The following is a 19,662-nucleotide window of genomic DNA, read 5'->3' on the forward strand; positions in this document are numbered from 1 at the left end:
ATTGATCAAATTTATGGTTTATGGCACAGGGACTTGGCAACTGAGTTTGAGGAGGAAGCATGGTCAGATGCAATAGCATCAATAGGCAAGATCTTTCTATGCAACAGGCTAACTGAGAACCAGTATTGGATCCTTCATAGATTACAACGCACGCCCCAGTCCTCTAACTCTTTCTATCCTGAAATCTCTCCCCTGTGTAGTAAATACAAGCAGGAGGTTGGGTCTTATATACATTGCATCTGGCGCTGCCCTTTGATATTTAAATTTTGGGAAAAAGTCTCACAGGAAATCAATCAAATTTTTGTTAAGACCATACAAATAGATCCTGGTTTATCTTTACTTAATCTTTCAGGAGAGGGACTCTCTTTGACAAGTGTCCAGCAAAAACTCCTGTACAAGTTACTTCTTTTAGCTAGATGAAGCATTTTATTTCAGTGGATCAAGCCCAGACCCGCATCTGTTAACCAGTGGTATGGAGAGATATTTAAAGTTCTGCCAATGGAGCGTCTGAGCTCAGTTTTAAAGGGGAACGAGAGTTATTTTGATAAGCTGTGGGCTCCCTTCTTGAACCGCCTACCGGGTGAAGTAGCAGACTTAGTACGTAGAGGCCGCTGCAATGTGGTTTGGCGCCCCCCTTGTTCCTCTGTATCACCCTAATGCTTTTTCTCAAGTGTTGATTTTGTTTTACTGATATGGGTGCACAGTCCCTGTTCCATGTATAATGTATGTCTAAACTGTAAACTCTCTTATTATTTTCCCTGTAAGGTCCATTATAGTATTGCTATTCTTGTATTTGTTTTATTTCTACCTGAATATTATTTTGTTATTTAATTTATTTAATTTTACATTATTTTTGCCTCTCTTTCCATATGTCATTCAGTCTATGTGATATGTTTCTACTTGCCTTTGCTGTCATGTATGTTCTCTGTTCTGTGTCTCTGTTTAAAAATGAATAAAATATTGGATAAAAAAAAAAACATCACATCATGCATGTGTAATAGTAAGGGTGTAGTAATGTGGAGTTATAATACATAACAACAAAAACAAAGTGCATTCATTGTGAAAATGGCCTAGTGACTGTCCAGCCAGGATCATTGGAAATTAAGTTTAAATGGAATTGTAAGCATAGGATTCAGATAGCTAGCCTAGATCGAAGCGGTTAACAACAGCGTCTTACAAATTAAAGCCTGATTTGAGCTTGTCAACCTTCACACAAGCATGTTGGTAATCTTACTAACTGATAAAAGAAGCAACCACCATTTACCATTTGCAACCAGTGGCAGCTTGTTATTATGAGGGAGCTCCCTCCAACATCATGAGCAAAAAAGCCTTTTAAACATGTTGAACATATATTAATTAGATAATATTACTTTGCTTTTACAATGCGCCTGGTAGACCGTAAGCACCTGTGAGCATTCATCAGAAATTGTTTTCAAATTGTATTTGGTTAATTTCTGTCTAGATTCATATACTTCCTGGTGTGGGCTGGCCAAATGAAAGAGTATGTAAGTTCTTAAACTTTTTGCAACCACAGAACCTGAGGTTGCTCTTTAATTGGTTGTTGCAGATTTACCCCTAGACACCCCCACTTTTATTTACAGCCAATAGGTATTGATTCAAGTTTTTTTAAACTAATGTGATGTTTTTTTTATTTTCTAGTGATATTATTTTATTTTGAGGGGTGTTAAAGAGGCTAAACTATGACCTATGACTGGCACTAAAGATAACAGCGTCTCACAGCCGAGGAGCAGCTTTTCAGTGTATGGCTGTTAAAAGGGAAAAGTCCACCATATATATCTGTGTCCCATTTTGATGAGGTGCTGCATCACATCACACAGTATAGAGGAAGGACCCCCAGAAAATCAGTCAGTTTGCAACAGAGACTGGACTTTGAGAGTGTGCCAGCAGTGAGGGCTGTACGCTAAGGGAATGGAGAGCAGGGGTCAGGTGCCAGGCAACAGTGAGAAGGGGCGAGATGAGGCTGTGTTTTGAACTGTCATATAATGTTCGGTAAACAACGGTGTTGAATTGTTGAAATTGTTACCTGGCTGGGGGTCTGTGTAGTCCACTGTGTAGCCGTCCAGCTGCAGCAGTTCCACAGGCTCGGCCTTCTTTTCTCTGTAGCTGCACATGGCAAAGGTGTACTGACTCACCTGCACCAATCACACAGAGACAAAGGGAACTTTACATGTTATGTGCATCATTTTCAGATGTTAACTACTGACCTACCTTCAACCACTGCCACATTTCTTCCTTAGGAGACCTTCCCAAAAATGAATTAATCATTCATACACCACACCTCTCAAATGTCCAGCAACACCTTCAACATTTTATATTTAGGTATTAATTAAATTTGACAAACAAAGATCAATAGATATTTTAATAATCAATCATTCATATGCTACGTTTTATTACGATGAATGGCATACTGTAATTTGTATTTAAGTTAAAAACTTTTCTGCAGCAGATAGGCAGATATAACATGGCAAGACTAAAAAGATGATCACAGACTCAACCCTTTGATACACAAGCTATGGAAACCCCTTGTAAAGGGGAAAATTACCAATATTCCATTCCTATATAATTTCATGCATGGATGAGTATGTCTTTGCTATATATTTGAAATAAAAGTATTGTATCATTTAATATTCCAGGTGTTCATTAAATATATTTTTTGGATTATCACAAAATGATCATTTGTATTATTATTTTCTTACTTTATGAACTACATATATTTTGTATTTCTACATCAATTCTACACACATGACCCACACAGTATATATTCACTGGCCTAAATGTTCTGCTTTTGCACATCTGATGCGAGTAAGTCTTATTTTACAAATATTCTTCTGCTTTTGATTTTTTTATCCAGTGTTAGTAAGGCTGGTCCCAATCATTCCAGATTTATAGCTGAAATGGTCATAAAGATGCTGCATGAAGAACAGAATGAGAAGGCAATTCTTGGTCTTGATTCTGAGTCTGAAATCTCTGACGCTTCAGCCATAAATCTGGAATGATTGTGACCAGCCATGCTAACACTCTGGAAGAGAAAAACAAAAGCTCAAGAATATTTTCAAATGCACATCAATCAGTCTATTTAGTATATACTGTTCTATTCCGAGTTTTATTTTGTTGATCCAGCTATCGTTAGCCAGCGAGAAAGGATCAACAGCAATAGCTTGTTGGTATTGTACATACTCTTTCTCACTAGTAATGGATTGTAAAATAAGACATGCGTCAGATTTGCCAAAGCAGCTGTGTGAAATGAATGGTTGGTGCGCTGAAGTGAATACACACTGTATGGGTCATTTTTGATCCATAAAAATAATTTGTGGAAATAAAAAGCAAGATATTTAATGAATAGGTGGAATATTAAATGATAAAATCCATTTATTTCAAAGATATAGCAAAGAAACACTCAGCCATGCATGAAATAACATAGGAAATAAATATGGGTCATTTTTGACCCATGTTGTGCATCTGAGGTGCAGTGACACAAAAATGAAGTAAGAAAGGAATTTGTGATGATCTAAAACAAGTAAATTGAAGAATACCTGAAATGCTGAATGATGAAATAAATTTGCTGCAAAGATATAGAAAATAGAAACTGCGTCAAGTTTCCTTTTGACCCATGTTCTGTATCAAAGGGTTAAGAGAGCCAACAAACAATCATTTGAATAACACCCCAAATCTTTGGCATGGCTAACTCATTTTATCTACCCACTAATTGTACAAACATCTGTCTGTCTGTTTGTACATGTATGTATGTATGAATGTGAAAAGGATATCTTGCAATCCATTCAACTTCACATTTGACATGTGTATTGTTAATGGCCCAGGGAAGTGCAGTGCTAAGAGGTGGCACATTGAAAGCTATTATTGTTTATCAGGATATTTGCTGTTCCTTCGCATCTGACAGCATGTAAATGTGCCACGGAACCCAGGAATCCAGGATAAACAAAGCGATAATGATAAATAATGACGACCAGAAAGCAACTAGGTTGTGCAGTATTGATGAATTTTAAATGTACATTTTAGCTTAGATATTAATATTCTGACCATTGGATTTTCATTTAAAACATCAGTTACACGTTTAGAGGGGGTCCAACAGACCCCTGTATCACCACACTCAGTGTTACTACTAAACACAGCCTATATTTCTGTTTTCAGGTTTGTCACCCACAGGTATGGTGCACATGTCTACAGCACACTGTAAATAAGTATCATCACACGTGTAGATGCTTTGTTTGTTGCTTATTTGATTTATTCAAAGGTGAAAGCTTCCTGTGAAAATATGTGTTGCTGTGCTGCTGTGCTGCATGGAAATTGTAGTGTAAAGAATATTAACTGTGCATCAGCTTGTAGCTTGGTGTTAGGGGTGTGTTGCTGGAGCGGGACTGGTAACTGAAGTTTAGAGGAATTGACTCATTTTAAATGTAGGTGAGACATCGAGGAGGAGAAGACCAGTTAATGTTGTTTATCATGTAACAATGTCAGCAAGGTATGTTAGAATTCTTTCTCTAACACAATGAAGGTGGAGTTATGTCTGACCAGGGTCTCATCTGCTGCCATTATTCATCTGTCCATCGAAAGCTCAGGCTGTGATTTATTTTGGAATTACTGTGCAGAAAAGTCAAATTGATGCCAGATTTTTGTGTACATTAAATATGCACTGTTTTCTATCCAATAGTTTTTATTTAGATATTTCAGTCTGGACCAAAGTGGTGGAGTGAACAAGCAACTTTGCTAGCATGGTGAAACACAACATATAATCATAGGTATGAAGTATGTGTTACATCCAACATCCGATCCTGACAATTAAATGGTTTTAAAGTTGGTAAATTAGAACTTCAAGTTTGAAGGTATCATCACGGAGAATGCATTTTAATCTATGTAGCAGCTTCCTTATCTTTCTGTCTCCTTCACCATGACCATAAAATTCCACTGAAAGATTTAAATTTGAATCAGCATATTAATGATCTCTGAAGAATGAATCTTTTCCGATATAAAATAAGCAAATAACTGAATGTATCTCATCTGCAAAACACATTCACACTGTCAGAAGATAGACTTTTGAGGACAGCTTCCCTTCAGTGCCACCCTCAGGCATAGTAGGCTGCCATTCAACACTTTCTTATGGTGTAGTGTAAAGTAAACTGTATTGGAAACTAACACAGCTTTCAAACCTGTTAATAAAAGGCCTTAAGCTGCCTATACAGCAGTGGTGACCATCGTCAGTTTTGCTGTGCTCCTGACACAGCTCCCTATGTTATGAGAAAGGAGGTGGTCTGTTGTTAGCTGCGTCCTGCTTGCTGCTACCGTAGCTGCCAGTCATACCAGCCTGTCGTCACAAATCACCAGGCTTGGCCAATCCAGCGCTGTCGCCACCTCTGCCGCTGCAAGTGGCAGCTCTCACTTTAGCTGCAGCTGCATCCCGTGTGTGTGTGTGTGTGTGTGTGTGTGTTGGAGTCCCCTCCATGTGTGTGACAAATGAGATTCCTCACGACAGCACTGATGAGACCTGAGGCCAAGTAAGGGATGGAGGGAACCGGACCGACTCTCCAACAGCTCCCTGGCCTCCAGGACACCACGAAGGCAAATCAGAGTCTAAACTACCGACCCCCCCACCCACCCATACCCCAAAACACCAGCCTCCTTTCTCCCAGTGTCTCTCTCTCTTGTTCAGCTGTCAGTCAGCAGAGAGGTTAGATGGAGAGACAGTGATGAAGAATGAGAGAGGGAGAGAGAGTGGAGGGGATTGCTGAAGTCGTTTATGTTCACATCATTACAGGAAGCACATGGATGTGAATATTGGGGATGATTTGGCATATGCTTTCTCAAACAAACTTCACTGGCCAAAAGCCAAACTTTGTATCTGATTCCTGACATGTGGTTGACTAGTAGATATACCATGCATACACTTCCAACAGCTCAGTCCTTCTGTCTGTGCAGATGAAATGTGTATGGCTTATTGAAATCATTTTTAAATTCAAGATTTCTTCTGATGTTGATTTCCGTACAAAAAAACCATGCAAGTGAATTAAAATCACTTGCATTTAATCTAAATCCAATTCTATTAGAAGTGAATTCACCTGAAATGAATTGAAGTCAATTAAAGTTGAATTGAATGAAATGGAAAATTATAGAAAAAGAATTCCACCTAAATGAACAGAGATAAAGTGATCTCAATAAAATGATAGCACTGAAGTCAACTGAAATGAATTAAAAATTAATAAAAAATTAATTAAATTGAATCTAAAGCCAGATGTAGAAAAATGTGGACAGATGTGCAATTGCATTCAGTCCCCCAAGAGCATGACTGGACGTCTGTAATCTGCCTGGATGCTCTGCGGGGCGGCTCAGGACACAACCACTGTACTGATTATGAACTAAAGAAGAGGATGAGGAGGTGATCTAAGGACAGAGAAGTAGGAGTGGAGGATGAAGAAGGAAGAAAAGACAGACAAGTGCTGATGAGCAATGGGGAAAAGAATAGTGGCTATATGTGGTGGTGTGCATCTGTTTCAATTCCCAAGATAAAAGTGTGTTGTATTAGGAAGCTGGCAGAAACATTCCACATCAAGGACTAGTGTGCACATTGACTTTTGTTAGTGATGGACAGTTGCAGTCAAGTGAAAGTAACTATTGTCTTTACAGCAGCAGGTGAAGACAGAAACAGTTCATTTATCGTGGCCTATTTCAAGCACAATGAGTTGCTTTAAGACTTTCCACCTGGGAAAGGTTGGTTGGGTTTAAACTCAAAGAAAATATCTGATGGTGGCTTCTTTTTAACATAAATGGGTGGTATCAGTCTTCACATAAAACTCTAGCAAGAAAGTGAATAAGCGTCTTTGTCAAATGTGGAACTGTCTTTAACATGTTGCAGGCTGAGTTGCCAAAATGTGTATTTTTCTAAACTCTAAGAAAGGGGAAGAGGTACAGTGGTATCCCTCTAACTCTCAGACACAGTGTCAGAGTGATCAACAATCAGAGGGTAATTGTCCGTAAATAACAACCATATAGTGCTGGACTGGGAACAAAGATAGAGCACTGGCACATGTCTATCCGTTAAACATAACTTTATTTGATTTTTAAGCTGAGACTAACCTAGGGTGCCCAAATACACACCACAACTAGTTTAAATGTTAAGCTCGTGAAATAAGAGGTAACAGTCACTGTGTGTCCTGCAGTCATCCTCACATCTGTTTGTATTTAAAGAGATTTATGACTGAAGATGAAATGTATCCAGGAGGGCACAGGAACGTCCTCACTGAAACACAGTTATAAACTAAAATGAAGAAGGGAGGGTATATCAGGTTTATCAGGAAAAGCTGTGATACGTGAGTTTAAAAGTGTTTTGTTTTCATATTTAAACTTGATCATACTGTAGTTTCACTGTCCACTTCCTGTGGCATCAGCAGAAGAATCCCTGGAGAGTTTCTGAAATGGATTTTGAAAATTGTCTTTGTAAAAGTGACAGCTTACAGTTAGTGCTGGCTCAGGTTAGCCCTGATTGCAAGAGACTGTGCTGTGGGATGTCCCATGATGCACTAAGTTCACTCTCTCTCTATCTCTGTGTCTCTGTCTCTCTCTCTCTCTATGGTAGAACATCAGTCTTTGAGGGATTTGTCAGATTCTCACAAACTTTAATCAATATTTCAGATCATCTGAAGTAGAATAGACCATAAAGATAAAGAAATAAAATTCCCACAGTCAGTACATATCTACAAGACTTGACATGAACAAAACAGAGTGAGCAAAGGAAAAATGGCAATCCTGAATATCTCGACAATACAGCATCTCTAAAACAGCAACAACTCAGACACACAGGAATGACCAGATAGTGTGTCTGCTCCTTAAACAAATCCATCCATGCACATACACAGACAGACATAAAAAACAAACACACACACACACACACACACGCAGTCTATTGACCAGTATTTGTCACTTGCTATATATTTAGCTGGGAGCAAATGAGAGGCTTCAAGTTGGCGGCACACAGGCTTTTCTAGCTGCGAGTGTTAGGCCAGCTAGTGTTCACTCGACTTTGTCAATCCCCTGTCAACTTGTAGCTCTGAGACATATCCTCTCCAATGCACAAGAGACAGGCCTCCCCCACCCCAGCCCACCCCCGCTGCCCACTTCCTAATGCAGAGCCACCAGGAAATGGCTGCTTACACCACCATCCACAAACACACACATACACACACACGCACACACATACACACACACCCATCTCCTGACAAAAGCCTGCTTGGCCTCTCCATCATTACTCTGACAGCTTGGCAGGATCTCTCTTTCTCACTGCGTACACAACATGTGTCCACTGAAACATTGTAGTTACACAGCAGTGCTCATGTTGACGGCTGCTCCTGGTTCTCCGTTGGATGCGATCTGCTCATGGAGCTCACTGTGCATACACTTCAGTCAGAATTTGGTCATAAGGTTTAAACATTATGGTTGTGAGCAACAATTGCATGATGTTTTGTATGTTCTCACTACACTGATAATTAATGCTGCTACAAATATGGGTTCATCAACCACTCCAGACTTATTTTGGGGCAAAGGTTAGTTTAGCAGAAGTGACAATTACTTGATTGCACAATCTGATTATATTTACCTGGTCACATTAAAAGCAAGTGTTGAACAGTGAAGTAGGTTCTCACCAAGGCCCAACAGTTCCCTTATGAAACTTCAAAAATTCACTAGGTCGACTTTTTAATCTGCACCAAATTGCACAAAATCAGTCCCCTAAACATCCCTGATTTTTTTCACCAGGATCATTGAATTACTCCATGGGAAATCAGTGATATTTACTCACAATATCTAACTAAATGAAAAATAATTGTATAGTTTTGTTCTTGACTCATATCACATCATGTTTGCTGGTAATTTGTCAAGTAGTTTGACAGATTAGTACTTTAACGTAGAGGGTTATCTAATTAAATTAATTTAAATCCAATTAAAAATAACTTCAATCCTGCTTTGCAGATTTACTTCTGTTAGACATCCTGATCTTGTCACATGGTTCTGTAGATTTCAAGACCTTTAAAATATCAAGGATTCTGAAACCTTTCTGGTTCTTCAGTCAAGTTTTGAATTATTTATATCATCTGGCACTATATAGGGCATCAGCTGTCCTTTTTATTTTTGATATTGTTTTTTTGTGTTAAAAATATAATTTTGCTATCCCTTTAACATGTTGAAATATGTCCTGTACAATTAACAAGTGCAGGTTGATATATCTAATGACCTTGTTTTGTCCATCTAACAGTAAAAAACCTATTCAAAGATAAATGATTTATTGAACTAAAATAGTTGCTTTCAGTCAACTGAAAAATGTAATTGCCTAATCATCTCTTTTGAATATAAAGAAAACCCAGCATGGCTCATGATGAGGATGAGCGCTGTGTCAGGTTGTATTTGTCTCATGTTTGGTTGCATCTGAAACAACAAAAACAATGAGTCATAAACCTTCGGTTTTCCCATCTGCAGCTGTAACGACCTTATTTTTAATAATAATAATTATTATTATTATTATTAATGCAGTTCTGTATCACTGTAGTGTAGTTGTTTGTGTTCTACAACACAGTACACTGTGTGGCTTTTGTAAGAGGGAGAAATCCAGTGCAAACATAACTTCATTAGCTGTGCTCACCTGAACCAGCACAAAGAATCTTTTCTTCCATCTTTTCCACACATTTTTGCCAATGGTCCAAAGATACCTGTGGGATGTAAAGAAGCATTCAGTTAGACAAAAGAATTTGCTGTATGACACTTCATGAAGCTGTTCCCAACAGGATTACGTTATTTTCTCTTCTTCTTTCTGCTTTGCCCTGACTGATGTAGCAGGCTTAAGTTACAAAAAGGATTTATGAAGTGGTAGTGTTGGGCATCTACTGACACCTCTTGGTTAAATGCTATTACTGCAGTCAGCCACTGAGGCCACAGTGCATTTATTTGAAGAAACTTAAATATTACATTTAAAAAAGCATTAAGACCCTTCAGGTTTGTTTTAATTGACATTCTTGACATGTGTCTAGTACTTGATTGAAGTCCACCAGTGGCAAAGTGTAGGTACAAGTATGTCAGGTCTCGATTGTCTGGACAAGATCCAAGCCATGAATGTCTCACAGTTTCAGACAGCGACTAGAGGCAACAATTATGAAGTAATAGATCAGGACGGGGCTATAGAGGTATTTCTAAAGGTCAGAGTTCCCAGGAGAAGTATGGGTGCACCAGAACTGGCTGTCCTAACAAATTGAGTAACCAGGCAAGAGGGTAGGTGACCAAGACCCAAACGATCACTGTAACAGAGCTTCAGAAATCCTCTGTCAAAGACGGGAGAATCTGAAGAACGACTCTGTCAGTTTGATAAACCACATTTAGAGAATTCTGGGAGAATGAGGGAAAAGATTATCAGGCCTAAAGAGACAATTATTGACGTTAATTGAACCATTTGAGCAGAAATGGAAGCATTAAATATACATTGAATACCAGGCATAAAACCACCCACAATGTCACAAACATTTGTGTCTCAGACCTGTTTTTTTAGTCCTCAATATCTTGCCACTCTCCCTCTGCCCACCAGGTGTCCTCAGACTCTCTTCCTGGTCCTCCTCACCTGACTGCCATATCTTCCCTACCTCATCACCTGTGGCCACCAATCCTCTGAGATCTCTTCGTGATTCCTGTGAAGCATCTTTGGTCATTTCATTTAAACCTGGCTGCCTTTGAGCTTCTGTTATTATCAAAACTATTCACATTACTTTTGATCAAATTTGTTTATACATCAATATAGTTAAAAGGGCCTTGGGTCTTTTTTGAAATGTGATGATTATAAATAATATAATGATTTAAGATATTGTGTGAAATTGTGTGAAATGCATGTACTGTATGTGGAAGTGTAGAGGGCTTTTATTGTAAAAGAACATCTGGGGGTGAGGACCCCAGTTTGATCTGCCTCTGCTGCTGCCAGCCTAGCTGTGGGTCTCTCTGGTGAGCCCGCCTCAGTCTGCCTTTCCCTTGAGTCCCTCCTAGAGCTGCCTCTGCCTATCATCCGACATAAACCAACATGCATGAAGCGACACTCCTGTGCCCCTGCTTTTGTGCTGTGCAGAAAATGGAGCCAATAACACACAGAGCCAGTGTGGGCATCTTACAGGGCAACCCAGAAGCCTTAAACAAGGTGCCAAAACAAAGCATATGAAGGAGAAGAAGAGATATGGAAGAGGAGGGGTGAGAAGAAGATGGACATAAAGCTCCTGACAGCTGCACACAAGCAGGATGTGTGTTTACAAGTGTCGACAGCACTACAGACTTCAAATGTGTAGTCAGTCGTTAAAATAATTATTGTGTGGGAGGTAGAACACCTAAATCATAATTTTCTGTTGAGTTTCTCAATCATTTTTAAGGTTTCAACTCTACCATGTAAAGTGTCTTGAGATAATGCATGTTATGATTTGGAGCTATACGAATAAAATTTTGTCAAATAAAATCTGTCTTGACGCTGCTCAGATTAAAACACTCACACCATAAGAATGCCAAAGACCCCCACGCTGAGTCTGAGTGAAATTTAAATGGAGGATGGAGCCCCTGTAAGCAGCAGGTTAAGTAGTGACCTTGTTGACTTATTTATACTAAGAACTTGCCTGGGAGAGCTAAATCAATTCAATTCAATTCAATTCAATTTTATTTGTATAGCACCAAATCATAATATACATTATTTCAAGGCACTTTACATAGAAGGTCAGGACCTTAAAATCGTATTAATATAGAGAAACCCAACAGTGTGATGTTCCCACAATGAGCAGCACTTTGGCGACTGTGGAGAGAAAAACACCCTCATTAACAGAGAGAAACCTCTAGCAGAACCAACCATCCTATCACCCTGCCAAAGTCTGTACTGCCCACTGGTGGTAACACTCGTCCAGGAGTGCTGTTAGTAACAGTTAGTCCTCCCATGAGTGTTTACAGAAACATTTCCTCTTTAGCTCTTTGTATTGTCTTCGGCTCTTGAGCATCTAAGTGCACAGTTACGTGCCAGCCGGTCCTGTGTGTCCCATGTCTGAACTAGAATTACCGCATTGTGGTTGTTTGCCATAACAAGTGCAGTGTCTGTGTATATATAATATATTTCTACACTTTTCATTTCATATTAAGGTCACTGTGAACTTTGTGTGACAACTGATCAAAAGTCACAGTGACCTTCACCCACAATTCTACTTGTTATAAAATATGCTTAATACCTTTTCATCAAATCCCCCCATCTTCATATTAAATGAGTGTGAACAGACAACTTGTTTACTTTATTGTTAAAAAAACGGTTTGTAAAATTAAACTTTTTTTGTTAACTAATGAAGTTGTAGTTGATCATTTATTTGTTTCTTATGTGGATACTGAGTGTCTAAGCTATTGGAAGAGGTCATGTAAAGTCTCAACAAGGTCTACCAAGCAGAAGGTCCTGCTTACCTGTATAGGATATTCTTTGGGCTTGGTTTCATACCAAGCCCAAAGAATTCCACAGAGTATTAATGCTGCTAATAAACCTTTAGCTAACTACCCTTTTCACATTAGATCATGTATTCTTTGTCCATGAGAAGGTAGAAGTTCTCTACGAGAGCTCCACAATGGGACCAGATTTGTGGGATCTAAAATTATATGGACACATTAAACATTAATGATGAAAAACAATTTTCAAAAGTATATTTCTGATCTGGACAGAATATTAATATTAAATATATATATATCTTTTGAACCAAGAAATAATAATAATAATTTCTTTAGTGATATAATAATCATAAGAGGTCATTTCTACATGCTAACATCTTTTAATGGTCAGATCTGGTGCAGCAGGCAGCTCTCACCACTGGCCTGCCACATTTCGTTTCTCTCAAGTATACCTTTTCCAATCTTGAGTTGACATTTTTTTATCAGCCGACAGCAAGCTAATTTTCACCCGTAGCTAATTCAGAATCCCACATTTACTGGCTCAAAGATAAGACAGTTACTGTGCATTAGAGGAGAGTGGACATGAATGACTCTATAAAAATCTCTCAGCATGTCCTTCACAGACAGGGAAAGCTGTCTTAGTACAAAGCATAATCTCATTTTCATCTCAACTTGAGTGAAAAATCTGGAAACAATAACAAAATCATACTACACCTCCTAAAGAAGTGAGACATAGTGAGTCCATTATCTTGTACAAAGACTAAGATATGACAAATCTGAACATTATTTTAATAAAGAGTTTGTTAAAAAGACTCGACTCAGCCTCAGACTCAGTTACTATCACTCATCAATACAGACAGGACAGCAGAAATCCATAATAACCATAGCTACTGAGACTTAATGCATAATGTGTTGATATACTGTATATACTGTACATGGGCCACACTCACTGCTACAGGAAACATTTACCCTTGTCAACCCTTTCTCTGAATTTTCAGATTACTCAAACCACCATCCTACCACTTTGCAAGGACAGAGAATGTGGCATTCCTAGTGTCTCATCATGCCTATAGCTAAAATTCACATTGATACGGTGCTTATCAGTTGTGACTGAAGCACTCTACCTCTTGAGCCACACCACCATTAAGTACTGGATGAACTTACAGCTTTACACCCCACAGAAGGGAATCTATAAAAAGCTAGCTCCTCCAAATGTCAACTGTTAATTCTCAGTGATTCCCATTCAAGCTTCCCTCTGCTCAGTCCTCATGCCTCAATTTAACAATCGTATAATATTGTTAGAGACATGAACACATCAGTATCACATTTCATTATCATCACAATTTATACTGTAGACATATGGGCTGCTATGTGGTCATTGTGATCTTTCCTTTCAAAAAGAAAGAAACAACATCCTACAATAAAAGTACATGTAGTGATAGCTACGTACCACTAGAGGGAGGCAAAACAATGTATTTCAGGTAAAGCACCACCATAAACATACAATTACACAGTGCTTATTGATGATTATACAGTGTCACTGCTAACTGTGTGATTTATCCTCCATCTGTTAACCTCCTGATCCAGACCAACATGATAAGTAGGCTACTTTAACTGAAATAAACCAAGATGAATTTTCTGAACTTGATACTGTAAAAGTGAAATATCTAACACCCTCTTCTGTTGACAACCACAATACTTTATGCTAATGCTCAAAGACCCTTGCTGCAAAACTTTCACCAGAAGAAATAACAACTCTCCAGAAAAATATGGATCATGTCTGCGTTTATGTATCTCTTCTCTCTAGCAAATCATTCATGTTGTGATGAAAGTTAATACGGACCCCTAAGTCTATTTACGCATGTCTTGTCACATGACAAAAATGCTATACATGAACTCTGTTAGTCGTAAAATGCTATTAACAATAGGCCTATAAAAAGGATATATAAATTTAAAGACAAGAAAGAACTGTGGGGATCATGTCAAAAGCAAAGGTCGTTGACAGAAAGTGAACCAACGGGCAATGCGGAAAGTGGAAGTAGGTCACACTACATTGTGCAATTGTCTCTTAACTGTTAGCTCTAAAATAAACCTCTTGTTAAAACCTGCTTGAAAGTTTGCAAATGTTAGTTAATGCAGTTGTACACGTTGAAACAAAAGTTCAGTTCAAAGGTTTTCTTGGCTAGAGGAGTAGTTACAGAAACGCGATGACACTCACAGCTCCATCTTCTAAAAACCTGCTAAATCAAACATTAGGGGTCCCCAGCAAAATCTTACTGTCACTTACCCACAATGCTTCATGTTTTGTGGTTTGTCCATGCGAATAGCCAGCCTAATCTTTAGCTCACTGTCTGGACACCCTTTAGACACAGTCATCTTATGGAGCTCAGACTGCTTGGGACTGTTGGGGGTCGGGTGGAGCACAACCTGGTCGTGACAAACATGGAGAAATTGAGTTATACCACATGTATCAAAGGAAATGAGACCAGATGTGAACCACAGTGTCTTCTTACCCTCCCAAGCTCCTTATCTTCTAGAGCCAACACTCCTGTGCTCTCAGTGAACAGCTTTACTTTGACAGCAGGTAACGGCTGAGTGGTGGAGAAGTCACCCTGGGTACCCCAACTACACACAAACACACACACACACAGAGAGAGAGAGAGAGAAATCCAGAAAGCATTGTGTTAGACATGATAAAGTCTCTGGAGCTGTTGCTCTGTCAGAAAGCATCTAACTTGCTTAGCTGCTGTTAACAATGGTTCCAGCTAAACTGGAACTTTAAACACTGGAAACAAGCACATGATCAGATGAACTGCTGCTGAAACAGATGGAGAGTCATTAGGGTCTGTGCAACACAGACATTTCAGAGCAACACATGGTGTATGATCCAGCCCAGGTTACCCCAGCTCTTCAATGTATAGTAGAGTGTGTGTGAAAGGATGAATTTGAGTTGTTACAAATAGAAAATCATTATGTTCATTTACCACCATAAATGCCTGTGTAACAGAACGTCTGCATGTGACAGTTCATTTTGTTGGCAGAAAGCAGAGATGAGGTCCTGACTCACAGAGACATTTGGGACTGAGCCATCATTAATCTAAAAAAATGAATCTGTGCTTTTCCTGCTCTGGCAATTCAGAATGTGTGAAATTCATGAGAAAAGACAGTGTTTAATATAAATGGATAAATCTATAAATGTATGGATAAATGTATCAATGTCTGACAAACATGAAGGGAGCAGCAATGACAATTATAAAGACAGTGGTATCACCCAACTTCATCCTGGTTGAAGTTGGGTGATGTGAGCTCCACTATGTTTATTTCCTGTTCCAACAAAAGCAAGTCGACAGGACTTTGGAATTGCATGACATGGTCAATGACAGGAGATTCTGACAATATTAATGTTAAAGATCTGTTAATACGTACTGTAAATTACAAAATGTTCCGGATTGGTATCAAATTATGTTTGTGATGCATTCAAGCAACAAAATATGCGTTGAGTTGTTGTATGTATTTTAGTTTTTAGACACCTAACATGTTTTGTTGTCCCAGTTTATCAAACATGATTGATAATGTGGGACAGCATGCTTTGGGTAATCTGGGACAGTCATTTAAGTTCTCTTAATGGGGAAATCTGCCTTTAGACACTGAAGTAAAACAAGATAAACTGAAGACATGTAGGATTTGATCTGCAGTTGTCAAACAGGAGTTGATGGTAAATACAGTCTGTCCCTCTCTGTTTAAACTGATCTGGTTGGTTAAGTAGCACATAATCAGATAGCTCTCTGTCTGTCCTGTGGTCTGCAGCCATTGGTTTCATGTGGACATGTGAAGAAGACAATGGGCTGATCGATGATGATGTTTCTCTCTGAAGTTTGTTCCCTGAGTAGCACCAATAGAATGGAGATTTACAGAATGAATATTCTGCTATTGTTAGTGTTGCTTCAATGTATAGTAGAGTGTGTGTGAAAGGATGAATTTGAGTTGTTACAAATAGAAAATCGTTATATTCATTTACCACCATAAATGCCTGTGTAACAGAACGTCTGCATGTGACAGTTCATTTTGTTGGCAGAAAGCAGAGATGAGGTCCTGACTCACAGATACATTTGGGACTGAGCCATCATTAATCTAAAAAAATGAATCTGTGCTTTTCCTGCTCTGGCAATTCAGAATGTGTGAAATTCATGAGAAAAGACAGTGTTTAATATAAATGGATAAATCTATTGCTTGCTGCCGATTGAACTTTAATTAAAAACATTTAAATGTAAAACACCTTTAATAAAATGTTTTAAATGAATATAATAGTTTAATTTGAGATTTAAGATAGGGTTCTTTATGAAAAAAAGAAAAATACTTTTAAATGTTAATATGAATTAATTACATTTCTACAAAAAATTTTATTCGTTTTTTCATAATGATTTTTAGAAATTGGTAATATTATGCTTCACGTGCATAAAGCTAGGGTATTTTGTTTTTTCTGAAAAATCTAATACAAGTGTCCCAGATTACCAAGTGACCTGTCCCAGATTATCAAATTTAGGCTGAATTTTCTTTTTTGGCACAAAGAACACTAAAAGCTGTGTCATGTCTCCTCTGAGTATGATATGTCCATTCTTTCTTCTGGTGTGGTTCGAAAACATTTTAAGGATTACAAAAAAACATTTTTTGATGTCAGGCCTGTGGTTGTACGAGTCACATAAATGTTATAGATTGATAAAGCAGAGAAGGGCAGAGGAGAAATCACACTCTGTCTCTTCCTCATCATTACAGATTGTACTGTGGTAATCTTTAGTAATTAGCTGACATAAAACACTGATCTTACTGGACATAATGTCCCTGTAATGTTCCTTCAGGGACTGATAATAAAACATCAATAGCTTTAGTAGCCAGTAGTGAATTAGACCGATTCACTGCATTATCCCTGACATACTGCAGGTCTGACCCTTAGACAAAGATCCCACAAAGTGCACACGGCACTGTGTCTGCTGATAATACATGATTACCCATCAGGATGAGTTTTATCAAAGGATAATGAGAATGCTTGGATAATATTAGGATCCAAATTTGGATTGTATTAAGATTGCAACATTTTTATTATGTTAAAAATCTTAAGTGTGTATTTAGATAAGATTCTATTTGCAAGGAAAATATTTCATATACAATGTTATTTGAAATTAATTAATTTATTGCCAAATGTGTTCTCTCAGTGTATTTCTGCAATGACTCTAAGTCTAAAGCAAAATATTAAGACTTTAATATTGCAACACAATATTGTGTCTATGCCTCACAAGGTTTTTATCCTGACACCCACCTTGTATTTGGGGGTGGGGGGGAGACCAGCAACAGTTGTGTGACCATCATAATTAAGTTCTGTCTGACTGGCTGTTATAATTAAAATGGTTAAAGAGATATTTAATTTAACAATAATAATAATAATAATTGTTGTTGTCATCTGGATCCTGCAGCAGTTAAAACAGGTAATATCTAATACTCTTTTCATAATATGTATATGTAACATGATGCACATTTTAAACTGTTGGACTCTATGAGATTCATCTTGGACTATACAGTTTAATCTAAATCATTTCATTTCCATACAGCACTTGAACCCTATTCCTGTTTTCAATAGTAATTAGGATTTCAAATAATTTCTCTGCACACATACAGTACTAGAATTTAGATTTTGGGGTGTTGAAAAACCTCCTCCTTTTTCTGCTTCACAGAATTGACAGTACCTTGGGAGGATGTTGTTGAAGACGGGAATGAGAGAAAGAGGCTGCAGTGCAGTGAATTTGGGATCTGAGGCAAAATAGTCTGCCCCGGTGGAGGTTTATTGCAACATCAACCATCAGGTTGTTCAGTCCACAGAGAAACCCTGCACCAGACCATAAAAGAAACACTGCAGCCAATGACTCTGAATCAGGAGGAAAGCCCCCAACTAGGACCCAAGATATCGGGGGCACACACCCAGGTCTGATCAGCCTGTGGTGGGCCTGCCTCATAGCAGAGGGTGTCTTGTGAATAAGACTGTATCACCCAGTGACACTAATATGCACAACTGATGACATGTTCCCAACATCCACTGGTGGTCGCTATTAGCTGCTGTGATCCCTGATATCTGCTGGTGGTTGGCAACGTAACATCAAGATAGTGCGGAAGACCTATATTAGCTTGAAGGTTACAAACAAAACACATCAAACACCAGAATGATGGAAATAGTTTTTTCAGTGACTTTGACTGTGTCAAGATTTCTGGCTACATTTTTTCTGAAACTGTTGATTTCCTTATATTTGCACTCACAGCAGCCTTGAGAGTTTGCATTCAAAATGGATCCAAAAACAAATACTTTCAGTGAGCAACAGTTCTTTCAAATGAGAGAGATCAGAGGAGAAAGGTTAGCCTGGTTGTAGCTGATAGAAAGGCTGTGGTAACTAATAACCATTCTGTACAACTGTGGTGAGTAGAGGACCATATCAGAATGAACATGTCCCACCTTGAGGTGGATGATCTATATCAACACAGATCACATCAGGTTCCTCTCCTGTCACCCAAGGGGGTCACTGAGGCTCCAGTGACGCAGACTCACTAACACTGGACAGTTGAAGACTGAAAAACATAGCCTGGTCTGATGAATTTCTACTGAGGCGGCAGATAGTAGTCTATAGTCTAAGCTGCTGGTTGTGTTGTGATGGCGTGGGAATATTTTCTTGACACACTTTGGGCTCTGAATACAAATCACTCAGAGTATTGTTGCTGACCATGTTCATCCCTCTATCTATAGCCACAGTTTACCATCTTCTAATGGCTACTTCCAGCAGGACAATGCTCCATGTCACAAATAAAAAGACTCAAACTGGTCTCATGAACCTGGAAGTGAGTTCAGTGAATTCAGTCACTTGTACATACGTTGGTTTCGAGGCCTCAGCCTGGTCTGTTTGCAGTTTATGTCCTCCCTCCACCTCCATGGTACAATAAACAATCCTGTTTGGAGCCAACGACTTCAGACCCTGAACCTCCATGATCACCACCTGCAACACACAGGCATAGTTTCAAGACAAGAAGAGAGGGAACTGGAGAAAATGGATCAAAATGATGGACGGCAACTACAAAACAAGAAGACAACAGAGTCAACATTGTCTCTTCTTAGACAGAATAAGTCATCAAACAATAGACAGGCTTGTTGTAAGCTGCAAACTGCATCTTTCA

At 38.6% G+C, this 19,662-nt stretch overlaps 1 protein-coding gene across 16 annotated transcripts in view; it reads right to left on the reverse strand.

Annotated features, from left to right (window-relative positions):
• Positions 1-19,662, reverse strand: part of cadpsa (Ca2+-dependent activator protein for secretion a) — a 159,830-nt gene that overhangs the window by 81,141 nt on the left and 59,027 nt on the right. For all 16 annotated transcript variants that reach the window (XM_069513966.1, XM_069514032.1, XM_069514022.1 and 13 more), the window contains exons 7-11: positions 19,363-19,484; positions 14,967-15,078; positions 14,741-14,880; positions 9,662-9,728; positions 2,045-2,153 (exon numbers count right to left, since the gene is read on the reverse strand). In XM_069513966.1, the coding sequence (XP_069370067.1) occupies positions 2,045-2,153; positions 9,662-9,728; positions 14,741-14,880; positions 14,967-15,078; positions 19,363-19,484 (550 nt within the window). The remainder of the gene's footprint in view (positions 1-2,044; positions 2,154-9,661; positions 9,729-14,740; positions 14,881-14,966; positions 15,079-19,362; positions 19,485-19,662) is intronic.

Source organism: Paralichthys olivaceus, chromosome 2 (genome assembly GCF_024713975.1).
Source record: "Paralichthys olivaceus isolate ysfri-2021 chromosome 2, ASM2471397v2, whole genome shotgun sequence".
Lineage (NCBI taxonomy): Eukaryota > Metazoa > Chordata > Actinopteri > Pleuronectiformes > Paralichthyidae > Paralichthys > Paralichthys olivaceus.